The sequence below is a fragment of the Populus nigra genome, chromosome 14 (assembly GCF_951802175.1).
Source record: "Populus nigra chromosome 14, ddPopNigr1.1, whole genome shotgun sequence".
NCBI lineage: Eukaryota > Viridiplantae > Streptophyta > Magnoliopsida > Malpighiales > Salicaceae > Populus > Populus nigra.
Window position 1 is genome coordinate 10,022,085 of NC_084865.1, and position 17,120 is coordinate 10,039,204.

Here is a 17,120-nt window from a genome sequence, read left to right on the forward strand (position 1 = left end):
AAAACACGCAATAGACCCACAAATAATTTTAAAATGATCCTTTGATTTTTTTAGAATTTGTGAAAATCATTTGGGATTTATTTGACAAATAACAAAAACATTAATAAAAAAAACTGTAAAAAATTTGTTAGGTCATATTTATCAAACACGCTCAAAGACTATATATATATATATATATATATATATATGTATATATATATATATATATATGTATGTATTGTATTTTTTCTATATAAAATTCTACACAACAAAACAATGCTTTTAGCCTTTAATGGGCTTGGCTCGTTCACGTGGACAAGGTTTTATAGTCAAACCCAAAACAAAAGCCCATCAAGTTTACAAACACAATATTCAGTCTAAAAAAAAAAACATGGAATCCATATTGTTATTGTAGCCCAGCTCGATGTCAAAATAATCAGACCCAATTAAAACCAAACTATCATCCCATGCCTATAAACATTAAAAACGCAAACTATATTCATGACAAAGGATCTACACCCATGATTTTCAACAACAACCATAGCACCTTTGCAAAATTCAGTTAGTGTTCATGTTTAAAGCCCAAGAGCATGCACTTCTAACTAACAGGAATTATAATGCCATTGTCCATCCACAACCATATTAAGCATTATTCTCTTCATTACCTAGGCTGGAGTATTTGTTGTTGTTGTTGTTGTGCAGGGCTTGGAGAAGTTACCGAATTGCAAACGTCTGTTGTTGTTGTGATGGAGAGGCAATGACTAGCTGTTACTCTGCTACTGCTACTTAAAGGAAGCTGTTGTATCGTGACCAATTGATTGCTGATGAAAAAGATCGCCCACTGCTGCTCACAGTGCAGAGGAGATGGAGGCTTAGCTGTTGTTGCACGGTTTGAATCAAAGGCTGCTCACTGTTTGAAGACTCTGCTGCTATTGACATGGCTCTCAGCTGAACTGGTATTGCTATGACTTGTCGTCGTAGCTGCTATGGATGGAGAAGATAGATACATGGGTGCTGGTGTTGTTGTGACTCCTTAGCTGAGACTAGTATTGTCGGGTCGTCGTGGCTGCTAAGAACGGAGGAGATGAAGACATGGTTGCTACTTGGAGAAGAGGACGTGGCTACTGCTTGGTGATGTGAGGCCACAGGAACTTGTGATGATAGAGTATTATTAGTCTCTTCATGGCCAATAGTATGAACTCTATGTATTGCCTATTCTGATTAATCATTAAGTGTTGATGCATTGATTCTACCTGCATTCATTTTTTATGGCGTGATGTACTCTAATTTAAATGATTCTCGTTCCTCGTAACGAGAAGAAACTATAATTAGAAATTGAATCTCGAATAGAAACATATAGCAGCTTCAGAAACATGTGAAATACAGGTGTATAGTGTGTTCTAATTCCTCAAAAAGATATATTATTTTTAAGTGTTTGTACGAGGAAAAAAGGTAAAAGAAAAATAAATAAATAAAATGAAATATAAAGGAAAGTTGAAAAAAAAAAGAGATAAATTGTAGAAAAGCTATAAATCACATAGAGAAATTGTATATATAAGACTGATCATCTTTTCTAGTAATTGAAAGGTCTATTTATATTAGTAAAATATCATAGTTTCATAAAAATATCTAAATTTAATTTTATACAAATTATTCATATTAAATAAGAAGAAGATTGCATGATTAATTCTAATACTCATAACTTAACATATAAATGTTTATTTCAAGGAGGACTCATATTTTAAATAGAACTGAATTTTTCAGTTGATTGTACGAACTCTCATTGTCTTGGTTTGCTTCCTATCCTCCCTAATTGATCTATATTCTTTCCATACTAGTTGATTTTATTGTTACTGATCAATTCTAATTTTCTTTCAATGTCTAGTCATGAATAACACATAAATATTTATTTTTTATAAACAATTAAAATTTTCAAGGTGTCCTAACACAACCAAGTAACCATCGTTGAGGTTTTATTTAGAAAAACTTGGAGATTAAGCTCCTATGCATTGCCTTCCATGGTCATCTTCTAGAAGCTTTAATAGTCCCACCTTTTTATCGCCAGCTTGTAATTCGAAAAGTTGGCCTTTATTTATTTTATTTAGTATCAGAAGGGCAGGGCTGCAATAACAGCACCCATTAGGTCCAATATGAACAGAAATGAGGAATTGCTCATCTAGAAAAACAAAAATTACAATAACAATAAAAACAGAATGACAATTCACCATGCTGCATTGTTCACTCCCTTGCATTACACTATGGATGGTCATTATACAGTTCTTTTTTATTTTCATTTTGGTATTCTAGATTTTTTTTAGACCAAATATGTTATATTATGGACCTAAATGTTGAGAAAGAAAAGCATAAGTTATTAAAAAATAAAAGGAAAGAGAAACATGTCAATCAGACACATTATAAACACAAAAAAGATGAATCTTAATATCAATTGATTCATCTTGAAGAGAGAAATTCTATAAAAGTGGTTTGGATTCTTCATCTAATTAGAAAAAAAATAGATTTGAGCTTGAATTTTTTTTTATTCTATTTAATTTCTACGGTTTTTTTTGGTTGATCAAAGGGAGTTTTTGGGTTAAATGCATTTAATGAAGTCCCTTTTATGATTTTTATGTGTTTTAAGGTACAACAAAAAGTTGAAAATATGTTTTTTTGTTCATAAAACTTAGACCCTTAACTTTCTAGACATCTAAACATCTTCAACAAAACAAAAGACAATACACCATCTACCTAGTTCAACAAAACATCGCCTGATCTAAAAAAAAAATCTAGTGTGAACAACATGTTATTTGATCATTAAAACAAAACAAAGTCAAGATCGCGGGTTTAACTTTCCAAGCCCATGTGCATCTAGAATTTTTTACTTTAGACGAGACTCGGCTAGTCTTTACAGGACCAAACATGTCAAAACACGTTTAGCCTAGTTTTGAACAAGCCTTAACCTTTTTTAATTTTAAATTATTTTTAAATAAATTTATGAAAATGATATTTAAATAATTATTTAACTTTGCAATAATTTTCAAGAGCATTAGTGATTTTTGCAATAATATTTATAATTAATTATATATTAACCTTTTTAAGTATGCTAATTGATATTCAATAGTAAGAATAGAAAATCTATTTTGTTATTTTTATTATTAATTTTTTTTATATAATGTTCTCATATTCAGTATTCTTAGATTTATTCAAGTGCATAGAAATGAGATTCATGAATTGTTTTTTGAAACTTCCTTTCATAATTATAATATTTTTTATTTTTTTAAAAAATATTTCTAATGAAAAAATATGTTTTCTTCAAAATAAGAAAATAATGTTGGAATAAGAAAATGAAGTTTTTATTAAAGAGAAACATGTCTTCTCTTTAATTCAAGTCATTTAAATTCTTTACAAATATTTATTATTAGATAAGCATAAAAAAATATGTTATTGTCAAAATAAAAATAAAACATTTACACTAGAAATGACAATTTTGACTAAAATGTATTTTCTTTTAAAATTTAATCAACTTTCTTATATACATCTATTAGCTTGTAACATGGCGTGAACACATTCAAATAATATTTAATATTATAGTAATAATTGCTTTTTAAAATATTTTTATTTAAAATATATAATTTTTTTTAAAAAATTTTAAACGATCTAAAATTGTTTTAAAAAATTAATTTAAAACAAAAAAATCTCAAAATATTAAAAAATGACGGTTTTACAGCAAGAACTATCTTATTTGATGAGACAAAAAGAGGTGAAGCTAACGTAACGAGGACTCCAAATCGAAGCCATCATTATCCCTATAGTCGTGATCTTTTTTTTCTTCTTTATTGACCTCCTCAAATACCATTACAATACGATAATTATTAAAGGTTTAATAAATATATTTCATACATTAACATCACCAATTATTTGCAGCAAGGAGCGCCAGCCAAGTAACTAGCAAACACCCAATCATATTACCATTGTAAACTGCTTCGGGTACCTGGCACTAGATGGACCCCGCAATACTGACTGCTACCTTCAAGTCCTAGCTTTTTACAACGATAGTTTGGGCTCCTTGTACTTTTTACCATTTTAATGGTGGGAGGACAATGATCATTTGTTCTACCGAAGGTTGTTTCTGTGGGATTCTACTTTAGTTGTACAAAGGAAATCTGAGTTGGCTGGAGTTAGAAAGCATACTCTATCGATGTCTTTGCCCGTAGAAACACGAGAACTACACAAACAATTGCGTGCAAGGTAGAGGAGGATGCCTCGTCTTGAACCACATGAGCAGCCTATTTGTCTTTTGCCGCCACGCTGCACTTTTCTAAAAAAAAAAAAACTAAATTATTTTTTTTTATTTTTAAATCGATTTAATATATTAATATCAAAAATAAATTTTAAAAAATAAAAAATACATATTATTTTAATATATTAACCAAAAAGAACAATTATCAATATAATACCAAACACTTCCAAAGTATGTCACATTTGGATAATCTGATTCCCCCAGCAATAAGTGGTATTAAACAAGGCCACGTAAATAGATGGCATGAACATATAAGCAATCCATCTGTGGGACACCTAGACAATGCCAAATCTTGATTTGTCACCGTGACCAGTTTTGTCCACCATGGCAACAAATCAATCCTCTCCTTCAAAGAAATAAATAAAACGACCTATCCCTTGTTTTCCTCCACGTAAATAATCCATGGTCCCTGAAGAAAATGCAACCATCCCTTTAACTAGATAGTCCCTCCTTCCACCGAAAAACTTGAACACCTAAAGTTCAGAATTTTGTTGCTGCACCTGTCTACCGCTAGTTTAACGGCCTGAAACTAAATGCTCAAGCTGAATGTCTGCTGCTCTCTAATTCCTAGTCCAAGACAAGCCACACTTGGAGCCAGCTATAGATCATGGATCATTAGATACCATAGAGCTCAGAAACTATCACCGTTGGTTTCTGTGAAAGCTTTGAAAGATGACACTAATGGGGGTACAAGCAGTTTCCCAGGCCGGAGCTGGGAGCCTGGCTTGGAAATTGAGGTCCCTTTTGAACAAAGGCCGGTAAGTCTGCTGTGTGACTGTAAGCACAGCTTTCACAACTGCTTTATGCAAATTCATATCCTAGTGTCTTATAATGCTTTCGAAGATGTGCATAATTTTCTTGCCAAAAAAAAAAGAAAAGCATGTATGCTGCAAATGCACACTCAGATATGCATGCATCAAGTAAACCATCCCTTGAGCATGATACAAGACATATTCACACTTACAGTGGTCCGAGTTCTTTAATAGGTGAACGAGTACTCGTCTTTGAAAGAGGGACCCCTGTATTCTTGGGGTGAACTTGGTCCAGGACCCTTTTTACTTCGCCTTGGTGGACTCTGGTTAGTAACCTTCACAGTTCTTGGAGTTCCGATTGCAGCTGCAACTTTCAATCCTTCCAGGGTAAGTTCAAAATGCATACCATCTTTCCAAAAAAAGAATATTGATGAAACATCTGAACCAGAGTTGAAGCTAGTTATCACATGAAAAGTCCAAAAAGAATTTCTTAAGTTATTTACAATGCTGAAGCACAAGGAAACAGCAGTTCTGCCTGCGCTTTTTGCTTTTGAAGCCAAGCAAGGTTTTTTAGGGCACTTGCGCTCTCTTCCTATCCTATCCTCTACCTATAACTATTATTAGAATTAGCTTTAGATGCAGAACCACCTGATAGAAGGGTATAGACATGGAATGATAGAGATGAGGAGAATCACGTATCTCAGAAACTCAGAAAGGATAGATATAAGGTAGACATATTTGATCTGTGAAAAGATTTTTACTTGCGAATATTAAGGCTTTATTTCAGTGTTCCAATCTTGCAGGAACCATTAAGATTTGTGCTAGCTGCTGGAACAGGAACTCTATTCCTTGTGTCATTAATCATCTTAAGAATATATCTGGTATCATCTTCATCTTCATCTTCATCTTCTTTTCATCATCATCATTGTTACATCACACCCATCAAAATCACAATCCAAAGAACTCTCAGTATTGTCATGGAGTAATAATTCTTTTCATAAATATAGGAATAAAACAAATCATTTGACTGGTTGTGATGGTGGAAACTACTAGGGAAATAACTATGAGAAGCCTAACAGAAAACCAGTTTGTTTGTAGTCACTCCCTTGCTGAATGTATTAGCCAAAAAAGGTAGGTTCTGAAAGGTGCTCCTCAACTGGAAAGGCCATATTCTTAAAGCCTCCACCACACATATTCTATTCAATTCATCAGGAAGAAGGCTAGACACAAAGTAACTGCATGAACAGATGGTTATCTTAACATGGTAGTTTCTTATCAAAAAATCAGCGTTGAAAAGTGTTACAGTTGTGAAGCACAGTTTGATATATCTGTTCTGCAATGGTTTATTCAAACACTAAACTCTGGCAGCAAGAATATTTTACCCACTCAAAATATTAGAAACATACCATGGCAGAATATTCTAAAATATTGTAACATATCTTTTCTCTAATTGTCCTAATATAGAACTACCACGTAGTCTAGATGAATGCACAATCAAACCAGCAGTATGCAGGAGATACAAGAGGTGTGATCCCAACTAATTAACATTCAAATTGCACCCTTTTCAGTCATTTCCATTTTAGCATGAAACTGACCACCAATTCATACATTTTTCTAAAGTAATCCTTTGGAAACTACCACATTTTAATGTGCATACCACAGGGATGGAGTTATGTTGGTGATAGACTTCTGTCAGCTGTGATCCCCTATGAAGAGAGTGGATGGTATGATGGACAAATGTGGGTAAAGCCAACTGAGGTTAGCATCTCTCTCTCTATCATCTATACATATGAGTGTGTCTGTGTGTCTTTGGGTGTGGGGGGGCATGTGTCTGCAAGAATGCAGAAAAAGCTGATGAATTCTTTAGGACGAAGAATTCAATGAATTCTTAATTCTAGTGCATTAAAAGGATAGGAAACATATGAAAAGGACAATTTCCTAACAGTTAACTGGTCAACTAGGTTGTATGATGAATGAAAAACACAATATCAAGGGGGGTCAATCATCTTCCAAGAATTTTCTAATTGCGCCCTAAACACAATACCAATGGCGGGACTAAGATTCTTGGTGAAAAGGTTGAGGGCAGCAAAGGCCTTGAAGGGAACATATAAGTGGAGGCATTGTTTAAAAAAAGCAATTTTGAATTATTTCTGCCAACAACATACTATTCCATGCATTTTCTTAATTATCAATGTTTCTGGCACTTGTGTGTGCATATAACTTTGATAGGAGAGAATAAATCAGAGAGATCACCACAGCTAGTGAAATTATGTATTTTGTGACATTACTGATATTAAGCAATTACAAGAACAAAATATTAACAGGAGTCTGTGAAATGCCAGGCCACAAAACAATCAAAAAATAATTGTTGAATAACATGAAGGAAAAACCCCCTTAATTGATACTAGAATAGATGTAAAATCATGCATTTTCCTTGGGCCAAAAAAGGGTCAAAGTATCTTATAAGCTCATAACAAGTGAAAGGCTACACACAATGAATATATTAAAAGAAATAGCATAAGAGTATATGAAAATCCAATATAATAACAAGCACATTCTTTAATTCCCATGAATGAGGAGAAGTAAAAGCATAGCTTATCTTACCACCTTGTGATATCAGCCAACTCAGCTAGCAGTCAACATGCCCTCAACAAAGCACAGTGATGGAGATAGCTCAATTGCATTGTCTGAAAGTCCAAACTTCAAAAAAACATCAAAAAGTAAAATATCACAATCCCATAGAAAAATCAAAATAACTAATAGCAATAAGAATGTCTACTAATGTTCAACCAGAGTTTCTCACTAATGTGGTAGTTTGAAGTGGGGATAGGATGAAATGTTTAAGCAAACTAGGGAGGACATATGTATCAACAGTTTGTTTTCCATTCTGCTTTGCATGCTTGCTAAAACAGGCATATGCAGATATTATCTCTTCAAATCAGAATGACACTTGAATTAATAATTTTTTTTCTCCCATGCAGGTCCTGGCTCGTGATAGACTGTTGGGCTCTTACAAGGTAAGAACGCCATTTCATACATTCAATTCAGGATGATGCTTGCAGAGAAAATTATAACAAGGACAATTTTTCTACTAAACAAGATGAAATACCACACGTATAGAAAAGTAAAGACAGATTGACATGCTAAATGAAAAGGACTTCAATGGAACTAAAAGATCTTACAAGAACTGCATGTGTTGATAGAGTTGAACAGGTGTGAATTAATGGGCATTACTGCATCCAGAGCAAGACAGCACAAACAAGTATAAATGCACAAGCACAGGAAACCACACAATACTCACTAACAAGGAATCAAACACCAACGTAATTATGGAGTGGACTGTAGATGATTTTATTCATTGTCTTTTCACATTACAAACTGGCACATGATAGAGCTCTTAAATTTTCTAAAGCAAAAGAGATTCATACTGAACCTCCAAACCCCTAGGTTAAACCAGTCATCAAGATGTTGAAACAAACACTGGTCGGAACAGGAGCGTTGCTCGTGACAGCAGTAATGCTATTTATCTTTGCTACACCAGTAGAAGATTTCTTTCAAACGACTTTTGCCACAAAAGAAAACCCATCAATTGATCCAGCTTCAGGGAAAAATACAAAGTACAACGTGAGGTATGAGCACAAGTCTAGAGAATCCTACTGCCATTGCATGTCCATTTAATTTACATCCTTATATTTTCTTGTACATATCGTAGAAAAGAGGAGTTGCTTAGATTGCCTGTGGAGGTGAAAGCTGATGATGATTTGGCAGCTGCCGCCGCTAAGGCTGCTGGTGGAAGACCAGTCTACTGCAGAGACAGATATTATCGTGCATTAGCAGGTGGACAGTACTGCAAATGGGAAGACCTACTTAACCGATGAGGAAAAAGGGCGCAGGGGTTATAAAAATATTTTGTAACATTTCAACTGGAATAAGAATTATATATATGATTTTACGTGGTTACCTTCAAGGAAATGATTGTACTTTTAAAAATTGGAACAATAACTAAGTTTTGGGAACATCAGGCAACCACCATAGAGATAAACTTCATGCAGGACAATCCAATTTACTGATTGCCAGTAGATTAGAAACTTTAAAGAGGCAAGCAAATGCAGCAAACCTGCAGGCTATAATGATATGATATACACACTATCACGAATCAAATAAGCAAACTCATGCCTGCAACAAAGCAACTGAATTAATCTTGAGATACCATCACTTTTTCTTCATGAGCCACCATCTATGATCTATGCTTAAAAAACTGCCAAAGTATATCTGTGGTCTATCTACACATGATGAAGTTAGATATTTGCCAAATGCCAATACTTTAACATGCTTGATGAACAATGCCTCAGAATAACTTCAAGAAAATATGGTCCAGAGAAAGATACGCTGAAGAATAGAAAAACAGAGAAAATGGGCAAGTATGCCATCCAAAGATATCTATAAATTGTTCTTAAATCCAGTTAGCTCCAGAACTAAAGGAAAACAATTTCTCCATATACCACTAATGTCATCTTTGATAGCAGGGAACATAAGGATAGTTTCTGAAGAATTCCATTCACTGAATAAAAAGAAGATAAGTTCTGAAGAATTCACGAATAAAAAGAAGATGAGTTCTGAAGAATTCACGCACTCGCATAAAATTTAGCCAAGCGGGTTCAAGATTCACAGAATCACCTCTGTCCATGTCTGAGGAAAATTGCATGCAAAAAATCAAGACTATCAGGTGCAGATGATAAGCCCTTAGAATAGGTGTACAGGCAAAACAGAATTTTCATGTCCCTAAGATATCTAGATAATCATCTTGTAAATCCAGCTAGCACAGTAGTGACCACTTTCCCTATAAACCTGTATGCCATAAAACTGTCTCCAGTAGCAGGATATACAATGATAGAATATTGAGAAATTATTGATACCACAACCCAGCTCTTGCTCAATTGAATATCAGAGCAAACTTAATAGCTCATTCTTCAATCATAGAAATAAATAATCCAATATTCTAGAGCTGCGATATTTAGCATCAGAAATTGAACATCCAAATGGCTCCCTATTAAACAACTTTGTTGTCCTGAGAATACAGATTTGTTCTTCAAAATATTCAGTCATCTTGCAGAAACTATGGCTCATGCAATGGCCTTGCTTGATATATACTACAGTATAGTAACTGACCATCCTTCAACATCATAAACAATGTGCTTGCCAAGTATAAGAGCTGAAACTGATATGAATCTCGAAGCCCTCAAGGTCACTCCTACACAAGTTTCTTGCACCAATGGAGTATTCTAAACAATTGACTTTCAACTAAATTCCTAACTGTCCGTTTCCTTCTTTTTGAATCTTCAATATCCAGAGTTCTATATGCAAGAGCAAGTAAATACATTGCCGGATGTAGTCTTCTGCAATGGAAAACACAAAAAAATATGTGATGCGGGATTACAGGAAGATAGGTTTTTTAGGATTCAGTACTTCAGAGAGAAAAATAGAGTTTAGTTTTGATATTTTTGTTTCCTTATGGAAATAAGACTGTTTCGAAGGTTTTCCTACTATTATTAGTTTTCCTATTTTATTTGGTTTAGTGCCTATAGATAAGCACTCTATCTAGACATCCAGTTTAAACTTATAATGATTATTATAATAAATTAAGTTTTCTCCTAAATAACTAGTTATCTTGATTTGTGTTCTTGTTGGCGGTTCTACAACAATATGGTTCTTAAAATCTCCATTGAGATTCAAATCAATGGGACACAAATACATAAATTTTTCTTCTTAGCTTGAAGGTATGGAATATTTATTGATGACAAGTCAATATCAGGGTAAGATTAGATAAGCCGAAAATACATCCTTTATAGCAAACAAAGGTGAATATCTTGAATCCATTCAGATCATGTGCCATCAAAGATAAACTGAACTGGTATCTCATGCTAATGAAGTCATAGTGAAGAAAAATTGCGATGCATGCAAACAAATCATACCACGATTCCATACAAACAAATGTTGTAAGTGATAAATGATCAGTTCAGTATATAAAGAATAATTGTCAAATCAGTTTGTATGAAAAATTTGCATGATTTGTATGCTACACGGATGGCCCAGCTTTGCTATAGGCATTAGATTCAAATGTTGTGTTTGCTTTTTCTACCACTCTCTCTTTTCTTTAGCTTTTTGCTGTTCTTTCATATACCTTGTCGCACGTGTACGGCGTCGCAGCGATCGTCCACCCTCAATCATCATCATCAGGTGTGGTATGTCTATCTATTCTGGAAAATATGGTGAGACAAGGAATTCTTTGTCTCTTAGCGGTGAAAAATGGAATGGGAGTCGCCACCTAGTATTTTGGTCACTAGAAACCCTAACTGATCTCAGAGATTGGGTACGAAGACTGGTTGCGTAAAGGGAAGGTATTACCACCCCAAATACGCCCTACCTAAGGTAAGCTGCATTGTTTTATTGTCTGATAAAAAATCTACGGTCTTATCATGTTGGTCTGTCTATGGTTCAAGAAAAGCCCTCCTCAATAAGGAGGTTCTTATCTTATGGGGCGAAACTTAACCGGTCTAATGTCTATAAAAGAACTACCTTCTTAATATCAGAATTACGTTTTACGTATAAATTCGTAATCCCAGACATTAAAACAAAACAAAATATTTTTTATTTTTTATTTTTTGAAATATTGACCAAAGTTCTCGTGACTTTAATAAATCGGTTATTAAAGCTAAAATGCATGCTAAAATAATATTTTTTTTTGAAGTTTTCTTTATTGTATAAAAATACAATATGATTTTTTATCTTTGAGAGACTTGACCGTATGCATAAAAACAAAAGTTTTTTTTTTAAAACCGGGTATTTTTTAATACCGAATTTATATTTTTAAGATATAAAAATATAGACCAATATTAGTCGAAATGACGTAGAAAAATCCGTGCGAAAATCACAACTTTCAAAAAATATATATAAATCTGTGCGAAAATCACAACTTTCAAATAATATATATAGATAACAAAAAATACACAAAACAAAAAGGAGAAAAGAAAAACAAATAAAAAAATAAAAATTGAAAAAACAAATAAAAAAATAAAAATTGAAATGGACTGGACTCAGCCCAGCCGCGTGGGCTGGGCTGATGTTCCAGCCCAAAGAAAAAACAGAAAAACCATGACTGGTTACTGTGCATGAGCACAGTAACCAGTTAATTAATTAGCCGGTTACTTTGCACAGCACAGTAACCGGCGTGCACGTTCTGCAAGCAAGAAGATGACTAATGACCGGCGGCTAAGGAGGGGAAGGGAATTTACCTGAGGCGATGATCTCGGATGGCTGAGCTGACGGTGGTGCTGGCGATTGTTCTCGGTGGCACTGTGGTGGCGGTTACTGGAGAAGCCCGATGACAGAGCGGTTCTTCTTCTCCACGGCGTAGGGACACCGGGCCACTCCGGTTCACTCCTTCTGTCCTTTTTTTTTCCTTTTCTCCGTTTGCCTCCCTCGGTCTCTCTGTCGATATCCCCGGTTTTCAGTTTCTATTGTTTTAGTTCCTTCTCTCTCAACACTGTCGGTTTCTCTCTCTCGGTTTCCCTCCTCGTTTTCTGCCGTTCTTTTTTTCTTTTCTTCCTCCTGCGTTCAGGTGGTATTTATAGGGGCAGAGGGAGCGAGGTCGACCCTGCCCCGTCCCATTGCCGCGTGCATGTGGCGCACGTTGCCACCTCTGCCACGACGCCGGCCGTGGTGGCCAATGGAGGCGTTGCTTGCGGAGCACGGCTGCTCGGGCATCTCATCATGAGGTGGGTGGCAGAGCACGTGGGAAGGAAAGGAAGAGACAAAGAGAAGAAAACAAAAAACATCTCTTCCCCTGCTGCATGTCCAGGGGAAGAAGAAGAAGAAACAGTGCCGCCTCAAAATAGCACCGTTTCGTCTCTTTTTTTTTTTTTTAAACCGCATGAAAGGGCGTCGTTTTGCTTAAAACGCGTCGTTTCATTTAAATTAAAACAGGCGCCAAAGCGCTAGATTTCAAGCCAATCCTTCAATTTAAGTGCGTTTTGCATTATGGTCCTTGGTCTCGGATTTCTTCAATTAAGTCCCTAATTGGCCATCAAACTTCAATATTTATGCAATTAAGCCCTTGATTTGACCAAATTAACTCTCAAAAATTATAATTTGACCCCAGAACTTTAATTTCTTCCAATTAAAGCCCAAATTAACTCCAAAATCAATTTTTCTTACAATCAAACCCTCCATAAATTTAATTAAACCTTCAATATAATTTAATTGAGTCCACCAACATCTAATTTTGAACTTTTCTTTCTGAAATTGAATTTTCTTTGTCAATAGGGCTATCATCAGTCAATAAAATACTGCCAACTTTTAATTTTTGTATTTTTAAACCTCCCCAACCAAATTTTGACTACTTTCTGAGCGTTCTGGCATGCTCTTTTCACTATTATATTTTTTTGATAATATTTTTTTGATTTTTTTGTATTATATATTTTTTTTAAGAGAGGAAAAATGTGAAATGGGGAATAACCCAAAAATAGGTTATGACATACCTAATGCAACAAATAGACAAGATGCACCTACAGATTAAAATGCCAACTTGCAATAAGAGGAGGTTTGGAGAAAAAGTACTGAATTTGAAGAAAAATAACAAGTTGAGACTTCATTCCAAGTTTATTATCAAGCCATTTCAGGTATTAACAAATCTAGTACCTTTTTAAAACCTTTGAAAATATCTACCTATCCCACAAGTTGTACATAATACTTCCAGTAAGATCATACATAATACAAGTGAAATCCTTGACCTTATCAAAAGATGAATCATGCAAAGTTAGGGGAAACTATGACATAACTCAAAATCTCATTAGGCTACATGTCATGTACTTACTTGTCATTTTGTTCATTTCCATCAAATCCATCCCAATACCTTTGAGATGGAACTGTCCGACCTTTCTTATCTCTACCGAATGTTTCAACATACCAACCACCTATGTCGTGCATGTCACAACGAGGCTCAAACAGCCAAAATCTATAGAAACCATTTACATGGAACAAATTAAAATAAAAAATAAAAAACTAAAGAGAAAATTGGCTGTTGGAAACAGTAATTCATCCATCATTGTAATAAAATGAAATGAAGCAACTAACTTGCTTGGTGGCAATCGGGCTCTGCTGCATCTGCATTCAACAATAGAAACTTTATCTCCTACTCCATACCAGTGCATATGCTTCACCTGAAATTTTTTAACAGAATTCATTAGTACTATATGATTAACTAACATGGACAGGATCCTATAGGGCATGCATGGATAATTCTCACAGAAAATGACATGCATAGTGAACAGGAAAAAGTTACTTGTATTATCTACTGTCCCATCTGTGGCCATCCCTTACTTTTCCACATAAATAAATTCACCTAATGCCAGGATTGAATGGAAAACCACCCAAGGACAAAAAAAGGTTTAATAAATATCAGTTACATTCCCACAACAGTCTGAAAACTATCAATCGTTTTCATGAAAGGTGCTCAGGCAAGCTACCAGCATAGCCTAGAAAATATTTTAAGAATTGTGGCAACAAATCCATGCAGCTCGTAAATGGATCTAGATGGTGAAACTCAAACAATGACATGCAAGGATAGAATACTAAACAGGGCTATTGGAGATATTAAATTAAAGCAAATCGATGTAATTATAGTATTGATGATACACAGGGAAATAAAGACATTTATCTTCATCACAAGCTATAAAGAGGACGAGGGTCGTCCTTCTGTTCATTGACAATTCCAATTCCCAGTTTGGTCATAGAGGGATATTTAATAAGTATGCAAGAGACACCAATAACCAATCCCAACTAGTTTGGGATTGAGGCTTTATGTTGCGTGTATTTGATGTCTATGCAAGAGACATTAATCATGCAGGGACCCGGTACTCTCTTTGTTATTCCATGTAAAATAAACAGCATATAAAACTAGCATTATCAAGAAGAGGCACAGAACAAAAAGCTTAATTTGCACCTTATGCGTCATGAAATTTTTTTTAAAAAAAAAAGAAGAAGAAGAAGAAGAAGAAAAGATACAGACAGGAGAATAACACTACAAACCATCAATGTTCTATGTTTCATTATCACATGAGTTTTGGTACCACAGCCATCATAGACAAAGCATGATCCCTCTTCAGGACTGCTGCCCATTCCCTTTATAGTTCCTAGTGGAATCCTTGCACCAACAGCACCAGTCAAAAGAGATTCCTTGTAAAAACCTTCGCTAGCATGCACAAGATCATCATCCGAGTTAAGAAAAACATGTATCTGATCTTGTGCATCTTCATTCTGTACTGCTCTGTCATCCTGGTTTTTAGGAGGAACTCTAGTTGCCACAGCCACCACCCTTCCAGAAACATACAATTCTAAATCTTCATATGCATCTGATTTATCACTTGCACTATTCCCTGGATGCGTCTGAGAAATTCCAGCATCATCCACCGCATTGGAATTTTTCAAGACACATGTATCCTCAACAGATTTACAGACTCCCAAACCAAAAGATGCAAAGGCATTTTTTAATTTTTTATTAGAGGCAGAAGATAATTTAGGAATCTTGTCGGCCAGGCAGACCATTCCAAAAAGATGACGACCCGAAACCAAATGCAGAACCTCAGGAGTTTCGTAGACAGACCTTTCCTCCGCCTCAAACCGATCAGGAAGAAGATCCATGGACTCAATTACAGGTCCATAATAAGCTGCATGTATGGCTGAATAAAAATCAGCTTCAAGTACATCAAAATAACCAGTTCCAGCCACCACCTCTCTCTGAGACAATATATCATTTATAGCCAATCTATACCACTTTAACCACTCAACAACTTCCATCTCTTTATTCATAGTCATTCGCGATTCGTATCTGTACAATGTCGAACCTTGTCTCGGCACTATCACTTTCTTTCTCTGAGATAGCAAATAACTGTCATAGTGCGCCCTCTTCTCAGCGTCCGAAAGAATCTGCAGTTAAAAATAATTTCTACATTCTCAACTACAATTAAATTAATTTCTCGAAAAATCATTCTCATCTATAATTAAAATGTATATAATTTCTACAGAAAACCATTCTCAACCACAATTAAATTAATTTCTAAAACGCATCTGAAAAATCGTTCATAAAAAAAATCTACCCAATGGTAATAAATTATCAAATTCAACAAAGAAACGATACTAATAAATAAGAACAAAAAAAGAGAGTAACAAATAGAGCCAAGAAGAAGAGTAAGAACCTCATAAGCAGCGAGGATTTGAATGAAACGGTGAGAATTAAAGGCGTTTGAGTGATGAGCGAGGTCAGGGTGAGTTTGTTTCGCTAATTTATGAAACGAAGCTTTGATTTCAGCCAATGAGCTGCTCTCCGAAACTCCTAAGATATCATACGCGTTCTCGCCAGTGAACTCAGGCCGAGTCGACTCGGAGCTGCTGCTGCTCAACCACCGACCTCCATAACTCGGATTCAAGGATAAGACTACATAACTGTACTTCATTTTATTGTTGCTGTAACTTGATTGAATCGAAATTTAGCAAATAAATAATTTGTTTCTTTAACTTTCTGTTTTGAGTTGTGTGTTTGTTTCTTTTCTTTTATTTCTTTTTTTCCCGGAAAATGGTGATGATACTCGGACACTAGTGGCTCCTCCTCTGTCAGCTTGGTGATGAGGTATGATAAGTTGACACTCGAATGGATGGAAATTGAAACGTGTTGATTTTTCATTTCCGTGTGTTTTTACTCGATTTCCGGGAAATTATACAACAAAACAAACCCTTTATGTTTTTCTTTATATTTTTTAACAAAATGAAAACAGCAATTACCCATGTTTAAGTACTGATTATTTTGATGAAATTTAGATGAAGCGGTAACTGAAACGGAAATCTTTTTTATTATTATTTTTATTAATATAGATTAACCTTGAAGTTTATGAGACTTGAACCAATAATTTTTAGAAAACAAATCTAAAATATGACCAATTGAACTACATCTCTTAAAGTTAAAAACAAAAATCTTAATTATTTTAGATATAAACAGTTTCTTTAACAAAAGTATTCTGTTTCACACATAAATAATACTT

General features: G+C 34.7%; 2 protein-coding genes across 4 annotated transcripts; one reads left to right on the forward strand and one right to left on the reverse strand.

The window, feature by feature from the left end:
- Positions 1–3,773: 3,773 nt before the first annotated feature.
- LOC133672484 (uncharacterized) lies at positions 3,774–16,767 on the reverse strand. Of its 3 annotated transcripts, XR_009834859.1 has the most exons (6): positions 16,281–16,767; positions 15,115–16,011; positions 14,161–14,246; positions 13,901–14,041; positions 5,241–7,728; positions 3,774–4,294 (listed from the first exon to the last, which is right to left on the reverse strand). XR_009834859.1 is itself a non-coding variant. In XM_062092914.1 (5 exons), the coding sequence occupies exons 1-5, from the start codon at positions 16,536–16,538 to the stop codon at positions 10,280–10,282; spliced, it is 1,527 nt and encodes a 508-aa protein (XP_061948898.1). In that variant the 5' UTR covers positions 16,539–16,763; the 3' UTR covers positions 9,958–10,279. The 3 variants fall into 3 exon arrangements, 2 of the variants coding, with proteins under 2 accessions (XP_061948898.1, XP_061948899.1); XM_062092914.1 differs by lacking the exons at positions 3,774–4,294; positions 5,241–7,728 and adding an exon at positions 9,958–10,424 and having other exon boundaries at positions 16,281–16,763; XM_062092915.1 differs by lacking the exons at positions 3,774–4,294; positions 5,241–7,728; positions 13,901–14,041 and adding an exon at positions 9,958–10,424.
- LOC133672485 (protein CONSERVED IN THE GREEN LINEAGE AND DIATOMS 27, chloroplastic) lies at positions 4,637–9,000 on the forward strand. The gene is made up of 7 exons (XM_062092917.1): positions 4,637–5,034; positions 5,263–5,415; positions 5,832–5,909; positions 6,691–6,786; positions 8,010–8,045; positions 8,476–8,657; positions 8,741–9,000. Exons 1-7 carry the CDS (start codon positions 4,810–4,812, stop codon positions 8,904–8,906), a joined length of 936 nt encoding a protein of 311 aa, XP_061948901.1. The 5' UTR covers positions 4,637–4,809; the 3' UTR covers positions 8,907–9,000.
- Positions 16,768–17,120: the final 353 nt, after the last annotated feature.